Raw genomic sequence first — 18,035 nt, forward strand, 5'->3', positions numbered from 1 at the left:
TTTACACCCTATAGATGTATACGGGGAGGATGCTGGGTGTAGTAGTGTGTGGCTCTTACACCCTATAGATGTATACGGGGAGGATGCTGGGATAGTAGCATGTGGTTGTTATACCCTATAGATGTATACTGGGAGGGTGTGCGGATGCTGGGTGTAGTAGTCCGTGGCTGTTACACCCTATAGATGTATACGGGGAGGATGCTGCGGGTAGTAGTCTGTGGCTGTTACACCCTATAGATGTATACGGGGATGATGCTGGGGGTAGTAGTCCGTGGCTGTTACACCGTATAGATGTATACGGGGAGGATGTTGGGGGTAGTAGTCTGTGGCTGTTACACCCTATAGAGGTATACGGGGATGATGCTGGGGGTAGTAGTCCGTGGCTGTTACACCCTATAGATGTATACAGGGATGATGCTGTGGGTAGTAGTCTGTGGCTGTTTCACCCTATAGATGTATACGGGGAGGATGCTGAGGGTAGTAGTCTGTGCCTGTTACACCCTATAGATGTATACGGGGAGGATGCTGCGGGTAGTAGTCTGTGGCTGTTACACCCTATAGAGGTATACGGGGATGATGCTGGGGGTAGTAGTCCGTGGCTGTTACACCCTATAGATGTATACGGGGATGATGCTGTGGGTAGTAGTCTGTGGCTGTTTCACCCTATAGATGTATACGGGGAGGATGCTGCGGGTAGTAGTCTGTGGCTGTTTCACCCTATAGATGTATACGGGGAGGATGCTGCGGGTAGTAGTCTGTGGCTGTTTCACCCTATAGATGTATACGGGGAGGATGCTGGGGGTAGTAGTCTGTGGCTTTTACACCCTATAGATGTATACGGGGAGGATGCTGGGGGTAGTAGTCTGTGGCTTTTACACCCTATAGATGTATACGGGGAGGATGCTGGGTGTAGTAGTGTGTGGCTCTTACACCCTATAGATGTATACGGGGAGGATGCTGGGATAGTAGCATGTGGTTGTTATACCCTATAGATGTATACTGGGAGGGTGTGCGGATGCTGGGTGTAGTAGTCCGTGGCTGTTACACCCTATAGATGTATACGGGGAGGATGCTGCGGGTAGTAGTCTGTGGCTGTTACACCCTATAGATGTATACGGGGATGATGCTGGGGGTAGTAGTCCGTGGCTGTTACACCCTATAGATGTATACGGGGAGGATGTTGGGGGTAGTAGTCTGTGGCTGTTAAACCCTATAGAGGTATACGGGGATGATGCTGGGGGTAGTAGTCCGTGGCTGTTACACCCTATAGATGTATACAGGGATGATGCTGTGGGTAGTAGTCTGTGGCTGTTTCACCCTATAGATGTATACGGGGAGGATGCTGAGGGTAGTAGTCTGTGGCTGTTACACCCTATAGATGTATACGGGGAGGATGCTGCGGGTAGTAGTCTGTGGCTGTTACACCCTATAGAGGTATACGGGGATGATGCTGGGGGTAGTAGTCCGTGGCTGTTACACCCTATAGATGTATACGGGGATGATGCTGTGGGTAGTAGTCTGTGGCTGTTTCACCCTATAGATGTATACGGGGAGGATGCTGCGGGTAGTAGTCTGTGGCTGTTTCACCCTATAGATGTATACGGGGAGGATGCTGCGGGTAGTAGTCTGTGGCTGTTTCACCCTATAGATGTATACGGGGAGGATGCTGGGGGTAGTAGTCTGTGGCTGTTACACCCTATAGAGGTATACAGGGATGATGCTGGGGGTAGTAGTCCGTGGCTGTTACACTCTATTGATGTACATGGGGAGGATGCTGGGGGTAGTAGTCTGTGGCTGTTACACCCTATAGAGGTATACAGGGATGATGCTGGGGGTAGTAGTCCGTGGCTGTTATACCCTATAGATGTATACGGGGAGGATGCTGCGGGTAGTAGTCTGTGGCTGTTACACCCTATAGATGTATACGGGGAGGATGCTGGGGGTAGTAGTCTGTGGCTGTTACACCCTATAGATGTATACGGGGAGGATGCTGGGTGTAGTAGTGTGTGGCTCTTACACCCTATAGATGTATACGGGGAGGATGCTGGGATAGTAGCATGTGGTTGTTATACCCTATAGATGTATACTGGGAGGGTGTGCGGATGCTGGGTGTAGTAGTCTGTGGCTGTTATATCCTATAGATGTATACGGGGAGGATGCTGCGGGTAGTAGTCTGTGGCTGTTACACCCTATAGATGTATACGGGGAGGATGCTGGGGGTAGTAGTCTGTGGCTGTTACACCCTATAGATGTATACGGGGAGGATGCTGGGGGTAGTAGTCTGTGGCTGTTACACCCTATAGATGTATACGGGGAGGATGCTGGGGGTAGTAGTCTGTGGCTGTTACACCCTATAGATGTATACGGGGAGGGTGCTGGGTGTAGTAGTCTGTGGCTGTTATACCCTATAGATGTATACGGGGAGGATGCTGGGGGTAGTAGTCTGTGGCTGTTACACCCTATAGATGTATACGGGGAGGATGCTGGGTGTAGTAGTCTGTGGCTGTTACACCCTATAGATGTATACGGGGAGGATGCAGGGGGTAGTAGTCTGTGGCTGTTATACCCTATAGATGTATACGGGGAGGATGCTGGGGGTAGTAGTCTGTGGCTGTTACACCCTATAGATGTATACGGGGAGGATGCTGGGGGTAGTAGTCTGTGGCTGTTACACCCTATAGATGTATACGGGGAGGATGCTGGGGGTAGTAGTCTGTGGCTGTTACACCCTATAGATGTATACGGCGAGGATGCTGGGGGTAGTAGTCTGTCGCTAACTTTTCTTTCTCAGCTCCCTCATGTCTATTATCCGGAAGAAGCCCTCGGTGTCGGCGGCCGCGGTGAAGCCGGACGTCGCTCTGCAGCCGGACAGCGGTAAGAATGGATGAAGGACCCTGCGCGGCGAGAGGCCGGACTCCTCACTGTTCCTCTGGGCATTGTCCCGGCTATGCGGCTTCTGTGTAATCTCGGTGCCCCGTCGGCCGCGCTCACCCCAGCCGGTGTCACGTCCCCCTGACAGATCTGCAGTTAGACGGTCACGTCGGTAATGCGGCGCCGTCCTCTGTAGAGATCCTGTGATTCCGCTCCTATTTTATTTAGATTTAATTTCCTTCAGTGCTGAGAGGGTTAAGGACTGTTTCCTTGCTGGCTGAGACCATACAGCATGGTTGCTGTCAGCTCCAACTGCTTATCATTAACTCCCTCTATATACAGTGGGGGAAATAAGTATTGGATCCCTCGCTGATTTTGTGAGTTTGCCCACTGACACAGACATGAACAGCCTATAATATTAAGTGTCGGTTAATTTTAACATTGAGAGAGAGAATATCAAAAATAAAATCCAGAAAATCACATTGTATAAATTATATACATTTATTGGCATTTTGCAGTGAGAAATAAGTATTTGATCCCCTACCAACCATTAAGAGTTCTGACTCCTACAGACCAGTTAGACGCTCCTAATCCACTCGTTACCTGCATTACAGACAGCGGACTTACATAGTCACCTTTATAAAGGACTCATGTCCACAGAGTCAGTCAGATTCTAACCTCTACAACATGGGCAAGACCAAAGAGCTTTATAAGGATGTCCGGGACAAGATCATAGACCTGCTCAAAGTTGGAATGGGCGGCAAAACCATAAGTAAGACGCTGGATGAGAAGGAGACAACTGCTGGTGAAATAGTAACAAAATGGAAGAAATACAAAATGACTGTCAGTCGACACCAATCTGGGGCACCATGCAAAATCTCACCTCGTGGTGTAGCCTTGATCATGAGGAAGGTGAAAGATCAGCCTAAAACTACACGGGGGGAACTTATTAATGATCTCAAGGCAGCTGGGACCACAGTCACCAAGAAACGCATTGGTAACACATTACACCATAAAGGTTTACAATCCTGCAGTGTCCGCAAGGTCCCACCGCTCAAGAAGGCACATGTGCAGCCTGTCTGAAGCTTGCCAATGAACACCTGGATGATTCTGTGAGTGATTGCAAGAAGGTGCTGTGGTCAGATGAAACAAAAATTGAGTGCTTTAGCATTAACTCAACTCGCCGTGTTTGGAGGAAAAGAAATGCTGCCTATGACCCAAAGAACACCCTCCCCACTGTCAGGCATGGAGGGGGAAACATTATGTTTTGGGGGTGTTTCTCTGCTAAGAGCACAGGACTACTTCACTGCATCAATGGGAGAATGGATGGAGCCATGTACCCTAAAATCCTGTGTGACAACCTCCTTCCCTCCACCAGGACATTAAAAATGGGTCGTGGCTGGGTCTTTCCTTAAAATTATAGACTTTTCATGTCTTTGTCAGTGGGCAAACTTACAAAATCAGTAAGGGATCAAATACTTATTTCACTCACTGTGTATACTGGCTTTGGGCTTTTCACCGGCAAGGACTAAAGAGTCATCTTCCTGTTCTAAAGCTAAGTAGTTGGAGTAGAGTTGTTGTAGTACTGATCTGTAGGTTTGCTGTTGTACGTGTGTGTTTATCTCCTGGTCCCTGTCCCCATTTAGTTTATTCCTCCCAGTCCCTATCCTCCCCCCTATTGTTGGTTAGTGCTTTCCTGCTATACCTGTTTTGTCTTTGTGTCTGGTTTACCTTTCATTTCTGTCCCAGCCTCATGGGGTGGGGGAGGGGACAGATTAAGGTTTTTACAGGAGCATAGTAAGGTTGGAGTCTCGGGCCTCTTTACCTTCAATACTACCCCTGGGACAGGGATAGTTAGGGTCCCATTTCCAGGGACAGTTTGAGGCCCCCCTTCCTTACTAAAGACGTCACAGCATGACAGTTTCACTGGCCCCAAATTTTGGATCTCGTTATGGATCCCATTGTAGTCCTTGCCAAACAATTGCAGGGTCTGTCACTTGAACGGTCAGATCTGCAGTCTAGGGCCTCTCAGCATCAAACTGTTGGTCTGGCGGCAGTCAGGCTTAAGCGGAACCTAAGATGGTCCTCCGGAGAGGTTTTCTGGGGGACGGGATAAATTTATGGTGTCTTGTGAAGCCTGCAGGATTTACTTTAGTCCTCATTCATCTGGGAGGGTTAGGATTGTTATTTCTCTCCTTCAAGGAGATCCTCAATCCTGGGCCTTTTCACTTCCGGCATATTCACTGTCACTCCTGTCGGTTGATGGGTTCTTTGAGGCTCTAGGCTTCATGTATAACAATCCAGGCCTGGCCTCCTTTGCTGAGTCTAAGCTACATAAGCTCCAGCAGAGGGAGACTGGCTATCATGTGAGCTCCAGCAGGGAGACCTTCCGCCACGTAAGCTCCAGCAGGGAGACCTTCCGCCACGTAAGCTCCAGCAGGGAGACCTTCCGCCACGTAAGCTCCAGCAGGGAGACCTTCCGCCACGTAAGCTCCAGCAGGGAGACCTTCCGCCACGTAAGCTCCAGCAGGGAGACCTTCCGCCACGTAAGCTCCAGCAGGGAGACCTTCCGCCACGTAAGCTCCAGCAGGGAGACCTTCCGCCACGTAAGCTCCAGCAGGGAGACCTTCCGCCACGTAAGATCCAGCAGGGAGACCTTCCGCCACGTAAGCTCCAGCAGGGAGACCTTCCGCCACGTAAGCTCCAGCAGGGAGACCTTCCGCCACGTAAGCTCCAGCAGGGAGACCTTCCGCCACGTAAGCTCCAGCAGGGAGACCTTCCGCCACGTAAGCTCCAGCAGGGAGACCTTCCGCCACGTAAGCTCCAGCAGGGAGACCTTCCGCCACGTGAGCTCCAGCAGGGAGACCTTCCGCCACGTGAGCTCCAGCAGGGAGACCTTCCGCCACGTGAGCTCCAGCAGGGAGACCTTCCGCCACGTGAGCTCCAGCAGGGAGACCTTCCGCCACGTGAGCTCCAGCAGGGAGACCTTCCGCCACGTGAGCTCCAGCAGGGAGACCTTCCGCCACGTGAGCTCCAGCAGGGAGACCTTCCGCCACGTAAGCTTCCAGCAGGGAGACCTTCCGCCACGTAAGCTTCCAGCAGGGAGACCTTCCGCCACGTAAGCTTCCAGCAGGGAGACCTTCCGCCACGTAAGCTTCCAGCAGGGAGACCTTCCGCCACGTAAGCTTCCAGCAGGGAGACCTTCCGCCACGTAAGCTTCCAGCAGGGAGACCTTCCGCCACGTAAGCTTCCAGCAGGGAGACCTTCCGCAACGTGAGCTTCCAGCAGGGAGACCTTCCGCCACGTGAGCTTCCAGCAGGGAGACCTTCCGCCACGTGAGCTCCAGCAGGGAAACCTTCCGCCACGTGAGCTCCAGCAGGGAGACCGGCCGCCACGTGAGCTCCAGCAGGGAGACCGGCCGCCACGTGAGCTCCAGCAGGGAGACCGGCCGCCACGTGAGCTCCAGCAGGGAGACCGGCCGTCACGTGAGCTCCAGCAGGGAGACCGGCCGTCACGTGAGCTCCAGCAGGGAGACCGGCCGTCACGTGAGCTCCAGCAGGGAGACCAGCCATCAGAGGAATTCTGCTCAGAGTTTGGTAGATGGGCCACTGACACCTGGTGGAACAATCCTGCTCTTAGGAGTCAGTTTAGTCAGGGCCTGTCTGAAAGACTAAAAGACGCAGTAGCGCTTTACGTGACTCCTGATTCGTTGGAGGACGCCATGGCTCTGGCCACACGCATTGGCTCCTTAGAGGTAGACCTGTAGGGACTCCTTCCCCCATGGTACTCCCTAAAACTGAGGTTCTCCCTGTTTGCCCTGAAGAACTGATGCAGTTGGAGGAGGCCTCCCCTCGGTATGAGTCTTGAGCCAGCTGGATTGTGGTTTTTTTGTGGTCGAAAAGGGCATTTCATTGGGGTCTGTCCTATATTAAGGCACAAAAATCCGTTGGAAAACTTCTAACCCCAGGTTATTTGGAGGATAACCACCTGGGTGTTTGTGTCCTCCGCGTGTGTCTCTGTTTTTCTTACCTGCAGAAGGTGTTATTTGTATGAAAACAATGGTGGATGCTAGGGACCGTGGTCTTCCCTGTAATAGTCTTGCGAAGTCCATCCCCGTATTTACAACTGACTCTGCACCTCTCGGTCAGGGACATTTACGCCAGTGGTGCATGGTGTGAACCTGCGCATAGGGGTCTTCACAGGGAGCTCCTTCCTTGTTATATCGTGGAAGTCTCCCTTCTCCTATTGTGTTTGGTCTTCCCTGACTAACGGTGCATAATGCGGTTATTGACTGGTCGGCCAGAGAAATAGTAAAATATCTGCAAAAATAATTGCCAGGGCGCCATCATTTCTACTGTTTCCACTAAAACCATACCCTTTTTCTCCCTGATTTTGTGGATGTGTTCTCAGAAAGGGACGAACCGCCTCCCCACCGTGTAGAATTGCCCCGTAAACCTGCTCCCTGGAGCGAAATTACCCCAAACCAGACTATACAATCGGTCTGGTCCTGATAAAGTCTGTGTGGTTCTGGAATGGGATCTGCCAGGAAATCGAAAACATTACAGCGCTTTTTGGGGTTTGCTACCTACTATCATAAGTTTGCCAAAAACTTCATCTGTTGTCAAACTCCTCTCTGACAAGACAAAGAAAGCTACGGACGTCTCGAGGCGGCCCGACCATGACCGCCAGGCATTATGTTTATGAAGAAATGTTGAGGTTGATGCATCTGAGGTCGGGGCTGTGTTGTCTCACGGGTTGTCCCCGGTAAGTGGCTTCCATGTGCCGTCTATTCTAAAACATTATCGTTGGCTGAGAAGAACTATGATGTGGGCAATAGGGAACTTTTGGCCATCAAATTGGCTTTTGAGGAGCGGCGCCACTTTTGGGGGGACAGGTCACCCTGTCTCTGTCATTACTGGTCAGGGAATCTGTTGTATCTCTTCACCTCAGACAAGATAGATGGTCTTTGTTTTTCAACAGACCAGAATTTTATTGTCACTTACCGTCCTGGGACTAAGAACATTAAAGCTGATGCTTTGTCTCGGAGTTTCCCTGGTGTGGTTGTTCGGATGACTGTCCCTATTTTACAGGTAGGGGTGTTCATCTCCGCCGTGTGTTCGGAACTGGAGGGGGAGATATTGAATGCTCAGGGGGACGCCCGGCTTGCCCTTCAGTGAAATTATGTGTACCATTACATCTGTGCCTCAAAGTGTTAGGGCACATCATAGCTCGGCCCTCGCTGGTCATCCAGGTAGCAAGCCGACCTTGGACTTTCTTGTCATTTTTGGTGGCCAAGGTTGCATCGGGATGTAGTCGACTGTGTCTTCCTGTAATATCTGTGCGCCTTCTAAGCATACTTGTCCGTCTGGGGCTCTTCTACCATTATCCATACCCAACCGACCATGGACTCATTTATCCATGGATTTCATTACAGATCTGTCTTCATCCTCTGGTAAGATCTTAGTTGTGGTGGATAGGTTTAGTAAAATGGCGCACTTTATTGCTTTATTTGCTCTCCCCAATGCCACGACCCTGGCTCAGGTGTTGGTAACTGAGATCATGAAGCTTCATGGAGTCCTTCCAATGTGGTGTCAGACTGGGGAACCAAGCTGGTATCTAAATTCCGGAGGGCGCTTTGTTCTCGTCTATGGATACATCTCTCCTTTTCTTCGACGTTCCATCCTCAAACTAATGGCCCAGACTGAACGCTGTAGGGATTTGTACGTACTTAGGTGCGCTAGTGGGAAAACACTTCTTGTAAAAAAAAAAAAAAAAAAGTTTATTTACTCCATACACCCAGTAGTAACAACAATCGGTAAACGGCCTTTAGAGCAGGCAAAACACAAAACTGTCCTTGGCCGGGCTCTCTGCTCCCTCAGGCCTGTGGGCACCCAGGCTCGGTCTGGAGCCCCACACACAAAGGAGGGCTTCTACCTCCCAAAACACAGACCATGTGCCAAACAGCCTCCATTATGTAGGCTGTAACCACATCCACAGGGGAGGTATATGGGTTCCCAGACCCGCCCATCTCTCATAGCTACCCGCAACCCGGACCCAGGTGCACTAAATGGTTGCATCGCAGGGAGCAGCCATCTCTGCAACACATACCTCCCATTGACTACACGGCCATTAGCCTCCTAACAACGCGTAAGCCAAAGTCTGGAGGCGAACCTCAGGTGTTGTGTGTCACATATCCAGGGGGATTGGTCTTTTCTACCATTAGCTGAGTTTGCCTTAAACAATCATTGCAGTCGAGTCCACTGGTAAGTTGCCATTTTTTGGGGCATATGGCTTCCATCTTCAGTTCTGTACCTTCAGTAAAGATGGGTCTTCAGGGGTTCCTGAGGAGGATTCTTCGCTCTCATCTGTGTGGGAAGGGGTTCACTTAAAGATCATGGGGGACAGATACAAACGCAAGGCTGATAAGAAATGGCTGTCAGTTCCTGACCTGGGGGCGAATGAGTTGGTATTTCTGTCTAACAGAACTATTAAACTGAAGATTCCCTGCAGGAAATTAGGTTTTACATTTTTTGGTCGTTTAACCTTGCCATTGAAAGATTCATCTTGCTGTGCTGAGTGCCAGAGCTGAGTGGTTGAAGTGGAGTTGTAGTAGTACTGATCTGTAGTTTGCTGTTGTACGTTTGTGTTTATCTCCTGGTCCCTGTCCCTATTTAGTGTATTCCTCCCTGTCCCTATCCTCCCTATTGTTAGTTAGTGCTTTTGTATGATAGAGGTTTTCTGTGAGCCCTTATTTTTGTCTTTGTGTCTTACATTTCTGTCCCAGCCTCATGGAGAGGGGGAAGGGACAGATCAGAGTTTAACAGGAGCATAGTAAGGTCAGAGACTCAGGCCTCGCTACCATCAAGAGTACCCCCAGAACAAGGGTAGTTAGAGCCCCAGCTCCATGGACAGTTTGAGATCCCCCTCCCCAACCTAAGACCGTCCCATCGTGACAGGCGGCTGGGAAGTCAAGTGGATAAAAGGGCACGTATTAGACGTCGCCATGGGAGGGGGGTCACATCTCTGATTTATTGCAAGTTGTCAATACAAGGAACAAAACGAGCTTTACCCAAACTCCCCCCACTATGTCCCTTCATTACGCCCCACACTACGCCCCCCATTACCCAACACATTGTATGGTGGGGGCTCGGGGATGCTTTGGGGTAGGAACCTGCTTTTGTGGAGCATGAGATGGATAGTGTGAAGTATCAGGGAATCCTCAGAGACCTTGCCGCCTTCTTCAGGAATGGGTTTTGGACATCATCTTTCCAGAAGGACAATGACCCCCATCACTCCTCACAGTCCACCGAGGCTCGGATAATTCTGGAGCGGCCATCAGTGGGGATGTATGTCTTTCATTTGGGGTTCCAGCCTTATTACAGTAGCTGCCCCTCCGCTGTGTCACTAAGGTCTGGGTGTCCTGATAATGGGGTCACAGTGCCCCGTGCTTTGTAGGGAAGTCGCTGTAGGTGGGACCTGTGGTTGATTTTGGGGGTTGTTAAATTTAGGGGTCACTGACCTCTCGCTGTGCCCTTTCTCCAGCAGAGAATGCGGGGGATCTGAAGCGGCAGGCCGTGGAGGAGATGATGGACCGGATCAAGAGGGGCATCCACCTGCGGCCCGTACAGCAGACGCTCCGAGTGAGGACTCAGGTGAGAATTCGGACTACAGCTTCCACTATCCACTGGCTGGAGACTATTGGTAAAGTGTATACTCTATAAACGACCCACCCCCTCTGTTCTACAGCATCACTGATCGGGGTCCAGACCCCAAGATTCAGAACTTCCCCGTTACCTACTGTTGGCTCCTAATGGGGTCACAGCTCATCAGCCGTGGAAATACTTGTGCGGATCATGTCCTCCAGTCACCTCCAGAGCTGCACTCACTATTCTGTTACATCTTGTCTTATCCTCCAGTCACCTCCAAAGCTGCACTCACTATTCTGCTGTTACATCATGTCTTATCCTCCAGTCACCTCCAGAGCTGCACTCACTATTCTGCTCTTACATCATGTCTTATCCTCCAGTCACCTCCAGAGATGCGGTCACTATTCTGCTGTTACATCGTGTCTTATCTCCATTCACCTCCAGAGCTGCAGTTACTATTCTGCTGTTACATCGTGTCTTATCCTCCAGTCACCTCCAGAGCTGCACTCACTATTCTGCTGTTACATCGTGTCATCCTTCAGTCACCTCCAGAGCTGCAGTTACTGTTCTGCTGTTATATCATGTCCAATGATAAGCAGAATAATGATTACAGCTCTGGAGGTGAGAGGAGGGTCAGACATGATTTGGTGTTGGTGGATTTTCGTCTGTTTGACCCTTTTTAACCCCTTCTGGTTTTGATCACTATTAATGACAGCTGTAATCTGTAATCTTATTATTAACGGGAATCTGTAAGCAATGCAGTGTAAGGCAGGGACCCTGAGTCCAGCGATGTCACCGAGGTTACGGGGGCCGCAGCTGGGACACAATCTGAGCTGTTATATGTAGCAAAGTTTAGAAACCCCACCCCCCCTGGCACGGTTGGCCCCGCCCCCTGGCACGGTTGGCCCCGCCCCCTGGCACTGTTGGCACTGTTGTCTGTGTACATTGTACAGCAGTGGGGAGCTGCTTATCATAGGGCGGTGCTGGTCCTCCTGGGACGTACAGAGCTGTGGTCCGGGCGGTGATAATCGTCTGGTGATAAAAGCTTCATTGTATGGAAACAAAAGAGGAAAAAATGAATTGGAGGATAACCTGGTGTGCAGCAGCGTGTAGGCGCACGTTCACACTCACCGCTAAAGACAACCCAAGACAGAATCAAAATGCTCGTACAACCTGCGTCCATTTGGCATCATGGTTTTTCACAACCAGGACTGTCCTAACCGGTCAGTGTCACGCTATGACGGTCTTAGGTAGGGGAGGCCACAAACTGTCCCTGGAGCTGGGACCCTAACTATCCCTGTCCCGGGGTACTCCTTATGGTAGAGAGGCCCGAGTCTCCGACCTTACTGTGCTCCTGTAAAAACCCTGATCTGACCCTCCCCCACCCCATGAGGCTGGGACAGAAGGGAAAGGTAAACCAGACATAGCAGGAAAGCACTAAGCAGCCGTAGGGAGGAGGATAGGGACTGGGAGGAATAAACTAAATTGGGACTGGGCCCAGGAGAGAAACACACAGGTAATGGAGAAAACCACCGATCACCACAACTCTGCTCCATCCACTCAGCACAGCGTCTCCTAAGATCAAGGCTTTCACCGGCAGGACAGAGCGGGTCTGGCCAGGATTTATACGAAGAGTTAGCGACCAGATCAGAAGCAGCTGAAAGGGGGCTGCATGTTTCTGACCAGCATTGAAAGAGTTGTTAACCTCTTCAGCACCCAAGGGAAACAAATCATTTAATATGGGATTCAAATACTCAGGAAGATCTGCGATTCACAATCCAGTGATCTTCATCTACCCCCCAGGACGTGACCCACTGGTGACAATCGGCCTCCAATCAGCAGCGCTCGCACCGTGTTCAGGTGTAGGTGTTTCCAGAATAACCCCTGCCGCCTTATGCTAATGAGGGCTGACTCGTCGATGGGGCGTCAGTGTCCTCAGACTACTCGGCGTCTTTCCATGTCATCCCTGTGGGCGTGATAGCATCGTCTGCAGGGGCCGACCTCATCGCCGCTCAGTCTGGCAGTGTCGGTGCGCCTCTGTTCCTGGGGGTCGCTTATGGCGCACCAAGCGTGACCGTATTGCAGCGGACTACTCTGGGGGCACTAACGCCCCCCAACTTCTCCACGCTCATTAGCATAAGAAGGCGGAGTTATTAATGCGTAATCAACTATGTACCTGAACACCGTGCGCTGCTGGTCGGAGGCTGACCGTCCCTTCAATCCTAGCGGTAAGGACGACTGGTACACGGAGGCTGTAGTAATGGGGAAGGGGACCCTGGAGGGGACGTGGGGGGGAGATGCTGGGGGGGACATCGGGGGGATGCTGGGGAGGAGGGTATACTGGGGGGGATGTTGGGGGCACGGGACATTGGGGGGACTCTGGGGGCAATGGATGCTGGGAGGGGGGACAGGAGGATGCTGTAGTAATGGGGAAGGGGATCCTGGGGGGGAGGAGACGCTGGGGGGATGGATGCTGGGGAGGAAGGGAATCTGGGGGGGAGGGGATACTGGGAGGGATGTTCGGGGGGGCGTTTACTCCCCCCCCCCCCCCCCCCCCCCCAAGTCAAAACCTGTATTCCCTACGTCCCCATGTTATTTTTGTGACTGTAGCTTTTATTACAACACTGTATGTGCATTGTGTATGGGGAGCGCTGGAGTCAGGGTCTCTGCCCCATCCATGTGCAGCTCTGATTACACAGCAGCAACCTGGTGACAGATCCCTATAATCGTTTTAATCATTAGTGCGTGTAATGTAGAGCGAGAGCGTGATACCCGCTCTGCAGACTGTCGGGGGTCGCTCTGCAGACTGTCGGGGTTGCTCCACCGTCCTCTGTGTGTGAACGCTCCATTTGTATGACCAGGTTACTCGCCCAGAGCCGGGGTCCGCCACACTCGCCCCAGCGCCCCCTGCTGCCAGTATGGAAGAAGACATAGTAAGTCCCGTGCATGGCCTGCGGTGTGGATTGTACTGCATGTTGTGACAGCCGTTCATCACATGACCCGGTGTGGTTAGCTCCTCCCCTCGCGGGGTGATCCCGCATGCTGCAAATGTCATCCATATTGTTTCCATTCCTCCACTGTCCATCATGGTGCCCGCCGTCATTAGTGATCTCACAGACCCCCATGGATTAGTAACCTCGACCTCCATATTGACGGCTCATCCTTCGCCGATGCCCCAAAGTTTCCCTCTCCCGGCCTCCTCAGCCTCCCCTCTCCCGGCCTCCTTAGCCTCCCCTCTCCCGGCCTCCTCAGCCTCCCCTCTCCCAACCTCCCCTCTCTCGGCCTCCTCAGACTTCCCCTGTCTTCTCAGCCTCCCCTCTCCCAGCCTCCTCAGACCTCCCCTGTCCCAGCCTTCTCATACCTTCCCTGTCTTCTCAGCCTCCCCTCTCCCGGCCTCCTCAGCCTCCCCTCTCCCAGCCTCCCCTCTTCCAGCATCCTCAGCCTCCCTTCTCTCGACCTCCTCAGACCTCCCCTGTCTTCTCAGCCTCCCCTCTCCCTGCCTCCACAGGCCTTCCCCTCTCCCAGCCTCCCCTGTCTTCTCAGCCTCCCCTCTCCCGGCCTCCACAGGCCTTCCCCTCTCCCAGCCTCCCCTGTCTTCTCAGCCTCCCCTCTCCCGGCCTCCTCAGGCCTCCCCTCTTCCAGCCTCTCCTCTACAGGCTTCCATTCTTCCAGCCTACCCTCTCCCCGTGGCGGCAGTAATCTGAGCTGTGGACAGTGCAGTGATCTCGTCACCTCTTGCAGGTGGATAAGCCGTCTGGCACTGCAGTGCAGGAGCTGCGGGAGATCCTGGTGAGTGACAATATTTGGCCTCTGTCCCTGGCGCCGTCTTCTCCTCTCACGGGTATTTTCTTCAAATTTAGGACTGTTTGGGCCCCACGCCCAGTAGGAGCAGACTGGGGACCACGGTTCCGGCCTCCACTGAGAGTGAACTGGAGAGAATTTTACGGCGCCGAAAAGTGACAACTGAGCAGGACGCCTCGGGTAAGTGAGGGGAGTGTCAGCTCCGCAGTCTGGATGGGGGTAGTTCTCCCCTGGAGATTATTGTAGCGTCCTTTCCCTGATCATTCAATGTTTTTTTTTCTCCGGGAGCAGCATGGACCCTCAGCAGCTCTGAATCAAAATCACTGCCCGTTCTGGGCTCGGCTCTCAGCCAGAAGGCACGAGACACTAAAGATGGCGGAGATGGTGGACAACTACTCCTCCCTGATGAGCAGCGCCACACCAAGGTGTCCTCCCAGTAAGTGAGAGGCAGATTGTCACAAGGTCCTTCTCCGATACCACACAATCAACAGAGCGAGGGAAATGTGAACAATCCCAAGACCTTTATTACAGGCAAAATTAGAAGGTCCATAAACAATCCACCACACTGAGGATGCAATAGTCCAGAACAAGAATGCAGTCCAGTAACAGGATAAAATGTCCAGGGAGACTAGATTCCAAGACTCTAGCACCAGAGGATAAAATGGGTCCTTCTCTCCGGGGTGCAGTCTTCACGAAGCTCTCCACACAGGAACTGATTTGTCCACCTCCTCTCCTCCCCACCCCCTTCCTTGTGTACAGCTTCTGTCCTCCCCAGCCCCCTCCTTATGTCCAGGGGTAGTCAGACAGGTTGAGGAGACAAAGGAGCCTTGGGGATTAAGGAACTACAGGGGGTCATCAAGAGACAGATACAGTCAGGCTATAGACATACAAGGCAACAAGAAAAACACTATGAATATCCGTGAAATAGAAATATACACAAAATAACATCCACATAACATATCACACCATCACAACCTCTCCCCCCCCATAATAAGTGAGCACGCCATGAGGTCTACACAGACCTCTGGCCTGCTCACTTTAGTCCACATTGCTCAGTTATTTATAGCTCCTTGTACAGTGGCAGGGGTAGGTCGGCCAGGGAAGCCTATGGTTCTTCTTGTCGAGACAGTCCATCGGCGTTCTGGTGTTGGCTTCCTCGCTTGTATTGGATGGAGAAGCTGTAGGGTTGTAAGGACAAGCTCCACCGCAGCAATCTTCCATTGTCCCCTGATACGCGATTCAGCCATGTGAGGGGGTTGTGGTCTGTAACAATTGTAAAGTCTCTGCCATACAAGTAGGGCTGCGATTTTTTTAGTGCCCATGCGATGGCAAGGCACTCCTTTTCAGTAGTGGCATAGGCAACTTCCCGATCCAGTAGTTTCCGACTGGCAAAAGCTACAGGATGTTTTTCTCCGGCGGCGTTCACTTGGCTAAGGACTGCCCCAATCCCAAAGGTGGATGCATCTGTCTGTACGAGGAACCTGCGTTTATGATCCGGGGCAGCCAAGAAAGGAGCAGTGACGAGGGCAGTCTTTAACGCTGAAAAGGCATCCTCGCATGCCGTCGTCCACGTCACATTCCTAGGCATGTTCTTGCGGGTCAGGTCGGTTAGGGGCTTGGCCAAGGTGCTGAAGTTAGAAACAAATTTGCGATAGTAACCAGCAGTTCCTAAAAATGCAAGTACCTGCTTTTTAGTCTGGGGTCTACACCAGTTTCTAATGGCTTCCACCTTGGCAGGCTCAGGCCTTAGTGTCCCACCCCCTACTCTATGCCCGAGGTACTGCACCTCAGCCATCCCTATTTGGCACTTATCAGGGCGAATGGTCAGTCCTGCAGTAAGGATACAGTCCAGCACTATGCCCAAGTGTTTAAGATGTTCCTCCAAGGTTGTGCTAAAAATGTTAATGTCTTCTAAGTAAGCACAGGCAAAGTCCTGACATTGTTGTAACAGTCGATCCACCAGTCTCTGGAAAGTAGCGGGGGCAGTTTTCATCCCAAAGGGCATTCCCAGGAACTCATAAAGCCCAAATGGAGTAATGAAGGCTGAGCGCTCCCGAGCGTCCTCCATTAGGGGTATCGGCCAGTACCCCTTGCTCAAGTCTAGCGTGGTCACAAATTGGGCACTGGCCAGACGATCCAATAGATCATCAATCCTGGGCATGGGATAAGCATCACTCTTGGTGGCATCATTTAGTCGTCTGTAATCAACGCAGAATCGTGTTGTACCATCCTTGGGGACCAGGACGACAGGAGAGGCCCAAGAACTGTGAGATGGCTGAATAACTCCCAGTTGTTTCATCTCCTCCAGTTCGTTCTTTATCATGCCTTGAACAGCCTCTGGAACCCGGTAGGCAGCCTGCTGGATGGGGCGTTGTCCGGGGGTTTCCACATGGTGGCTGGTGAGAGTAGTCTTCCCCGGCTTTGAGGAGAAAGCAGCAGCCCTCGGCCTTAGTACGGCGTCAATATCGTCCTTTTGTATATCCGATAAGTGGGAGCGCACGGGCACTTGTTCCAGTGATCCTCCCGCTTGGGCACCCTGGAGGAGATCTGGGAGATACCCGGCGGCGGCGGCATCACTAGGGGGGTGGCAGACAGCTAGAACAGGCAGAGATCGGTCGTGGTAGTCTTTCAGCATGTTAATGTGGACGGTTTTCTGTCGTCGACCACTAGAGTCCAGGGCAATAACATAGTGTCATTAATTTTCTTGACAACCTGATAAGGGCCTTCCCACACTGCTTGAAGCTTGTTGGCAGGGGAAGCAGTAATCATGAGCACTTGCTGTCCTTCCATAAATTCCGGGTTCCTGGCATTACGGTCATACCAGGTTTTTTGTCTGGACTGGGCCATTCGCTGATGTTCTTTAGCGAAGGTAGCTAGCTGGGCGAGACGGTCTCTGAGCTATAGAACATAGGGAACGATGGGCATTCCGGTATCTGAGATGTCTCCCTCCAAATGTTCTTTCAGAAGCGTGAGAGGCCCACGGATCTTCCAGCTAAACAGTAGTTCGAAGGGAGAGAACCCTGTGGACTTTTGGGGAACCTCCCGATAGGCGAAGAAGAGATGTGGCAGGTACTTTTCCAAGTCTTTTTCAACGTCAACAAAAGCCCTCCGCATATTTTTTAGGGTTCCATTAAAGCGTTCACATAGTCCGTTGGTCTGCGGGTGGTATGGGGTGGTGCGAATGGCTCGAACACCACAGGTATGCCCTAGGGACTGGACCAGATCCGACATGAACTGAGTGACTTGATCCGACAATATTTCACTAGGAAGCCCTACCCGGGTAAAGATGGTAACAAGGGCCTCGGCTACCTTTACTGCTGTAATACTGGACAGGGCCACAGCTTCAGGATACCTAGTGGCATAATCCACCATGGTCAGGATATATTTTTTCCCCGACCTGCTGGGGTGGGCCAGAGGACCTATGATGTCGATGGCTACACGTTGAAATGGTTCCTCAATTATGGGCAGGGATTGCAGGGGTACCTTATGTCGAGCTCCTGGATGCCCCATTCGCTGGCGCACATCGCAGGTGCGGCAATAATGGGCTACCGACTGCGAGACGCCCGGCCAGTAAAAATTTTGGGTGAGTCTCTTTTCAGTCCTTTTTCTCCCTTGATGCCCAGCCAAGGGGATGTCATGGGCCAGTTGAAGTAGCTGTGCCCTGTACTTCTGAGGGACAATGAGTTGCCTGGTCGTTGCATCAGGGTTGCCCTGGTC

At 51.9% G+C, this 18,035-nt stretch overlaps 1 protein-coding gene across 4 annotated transcripts in view; it reads left to right on the plus strand.

The window, feature by feature from the left end:
• Window positions 1-18,035, plus strand: part of SHTN1 (shootin 1) — a 105,492-nt gene that overhangs the window by 71,860 nt on the left and 15,597 nt on the right. The window contains exons 12-17 of one of the 4 annotated variants that reach the window (XM_073556565.1): window positions 2,792-2,874; window positions 10,417-10,523; window positions 13,379-13,450; window positions 14,259-14,306; window positions 14,378-14,498; window positions 14,610-14,754. In XM_073556565.1, the coding sequence (XP_073412666.1) occupies window positions 2,792-2,874; window positions 10,417-10,523; window positions 13,379-13,450; window positions 14,259-14,306; window positions 14,378-14,498; window positions 14,610-14,754 (576 nt within the window). Of the gene's footprint in view, window positions 1-2,791; window positions 2,875-10,413; window positions 10,524-13,378; window positions 13,451-14,258; window positions 14,307-14,377; window positions 14,499-14,609; window positions 14,755-18,035 lie in introns of all 4 variants that reach the window. The other 3 variants (XM_073556564.1, XM_073556566.1, XM_073556567.1) reach the window with 3 other exon arrangements.

This window comes from Dendrobates tinctorius, unplaced genomic scaffold (assembly GCF_039654945.1).
Source record: "Dendrobates tinctorius isolate UK_male_01 unplaced genomic scaffold, ASM3965494v1 ptg000236l, whole genome shotgun sequence".
Lineage (NCBI taxonomy): Eukaryota > Metazoa > Chordata > Amphibia > Anura > Dendrobatidae > Dendrobates > Dendrobates tinctorius.